General features: G+C 52.3%; 1 protein-coding gene across 1 annotated transcript in view; it reads right to left on the bottom strand.

Annotated features, from left to right (window-relative positions):
- LOC120019920 (coiled-coil and C2 domain-containing protein 1B-like) overlaps window positions 1-1,506 on the bottom strand; it is a 103,044-nt gene extending 101,538 nt beyond the window's left edge. Inside the window, exons 1-2 of the mRNA XM_038963330.1 lie at window positions 1,495-1,506; window positions 1,313-1,439 (exon numbers count right to left, since the gene is read on the bottom strand). Of these exons, the coding sequence (XP_038819258.1) occupies window positions 1,313-1,439; window positions 1,495-1,506 (139 nt within the window). The remainder of the gene's footprint in view (window positions 1-1,312; window positions 1,440-1,494) is intronic.

Genomic DNA, 1,506 nt, shown 5'->3' with positions numbered 1-1,506 from the left:
CCAGAAAGAATATAAAACCGAAGATAAAGAAAAACGAACCAAAATTAGAGGAAAGGATAGTAAAAAAGTAAAGTAACAACAAGTAGAAAAGAAAGAAAGAGAAAAAAAGAGCAAAAAGAAGAAAGAAAGAAGAGATAGGGCTAGGGGGCTAGAGATATGGGATAGGGGTGACTAGAGATAGGGCTAGGGTGCTAGAGATAGGGCTAGGGTGCTAGAGATAGGGCTAAAGGGTAGGGTGCTAGAGATGGGGCTAGGGTGCTAGAGATAGGGCTAAAGGGTAGAGGCTAGAGATGGGGCTAGGTGCTAGAGATAGGGCTAAGGGTAGAGGCTAGAGATGGGCTAGGGTGGTAGAGATAGGGCTAAAGGGTAGAGGCTAGAGATGGGGCTAGGGTGCTAGAGATAGGCTAAAGGGCAGGGTGCTAGAGATAGGGCTAAAGGGTAGGGGGGTTAGAGATAGGGTGCTAGAGATAGGGCTAAAGGGTAGGGGGCTAGAGATAGGGCTAAAGGCAGGTGCTAGAGATAGGGTAAAGGGCAAGGTGCTAGAGATAGGGCTAAAGGTAGGGGGCTAGGATAGGGCTAAAGGGTAGGGACTAGAGATGGGGCTAGGGTGCTAGAGATAGGGCTAAAGGGTAGAGGCTAGAGATGGGGCTAGGGTGCTAGAGAGGGGCTAAAGGGTAGGGGGCTAGAGATAGGGCTAGGGTGCTAGAGAATGGCTAAAGGGTAGGGGGCTAGAGAAAGGTAGGGTGCTAGAGATAGGCTAAAGGGTAGGGGGCTAGAGAAGGGCTAGGGTGCTAGAGATAGGGCTAAAGGGTAGAGGCTAGAGATGGGCTAGGGTGCTAGAGATAGGCTAAAGGGTAGGGGCTAGAGATGGGGCTAGGTGCTAGAGATAGGGCTAAAGGGTAGGGGGCTAGAGATGGGGCTAGGGTGCTAGAGATAGGCTAAAGGGTAGAGGCTAGAGAAAGGGTAGGGTGCTAGAGATGGGGCTAGGGTGCTAGGATGGGCTAAAGGGTAAGGGCTAGAGAAAGGCTAGGGGGCTAGAGATAGGGCTAAAGGGTAGGGGGCTAGAGATGGGGCTAGGGTGCTAGAGATAGGGCTAAAGGGTAGGGGCAGAGATGGGGCTAGGGTGCTAGAGATAGGGCTAAAGGGTAGAGGCTAGAGAAAGGGCTAGGGTGCTAGAGATAGGGCTAAAGGTAGAGGCTAGAGAGGGGCTAGGGTGCTAGAGATAGGGCTAAACGGTAGGGGGCTGAGATGGGGCTAGGTGCTAGAGATAGGGCTAAAGGGTAGGGGGCTAGAGATGGGGCTAGGGACTGACCTGTAGCAGACAGGCTCTCTCTCTGGTGGGTCCTGTCTGCAGAGGGAGAGGTGCTCCTCTTGGGCCTCTGGGTCGTGGGAGGAACAGCCAACATGGGCTTCTTTAACTCAGGAACAGGAGGCTTGCTCTGTGGATAGGAGCACAGTCAATCAACACACTAATCCTTATGTCTCAAATCCCACCCTATTCCCCAT

This window comes from Salvelinus namaycush, chromosome 25, assembly GCF_016432855.1.
Source record: "Salvelinus namaycush isolate Seneca chromosome 25, SaNama_1.0, whole genome shotgun sequence".
Classification (NCBI taxonomy): Eukaryota; Metazoa; Chordata; class Actinopteri; order Salmoniformes; family Salmonidae; genus Salvelinus; species Salvelinus namaycush.
This window is presented reverse-complemented; position numbering and strand designations above follow the sequence as displayed.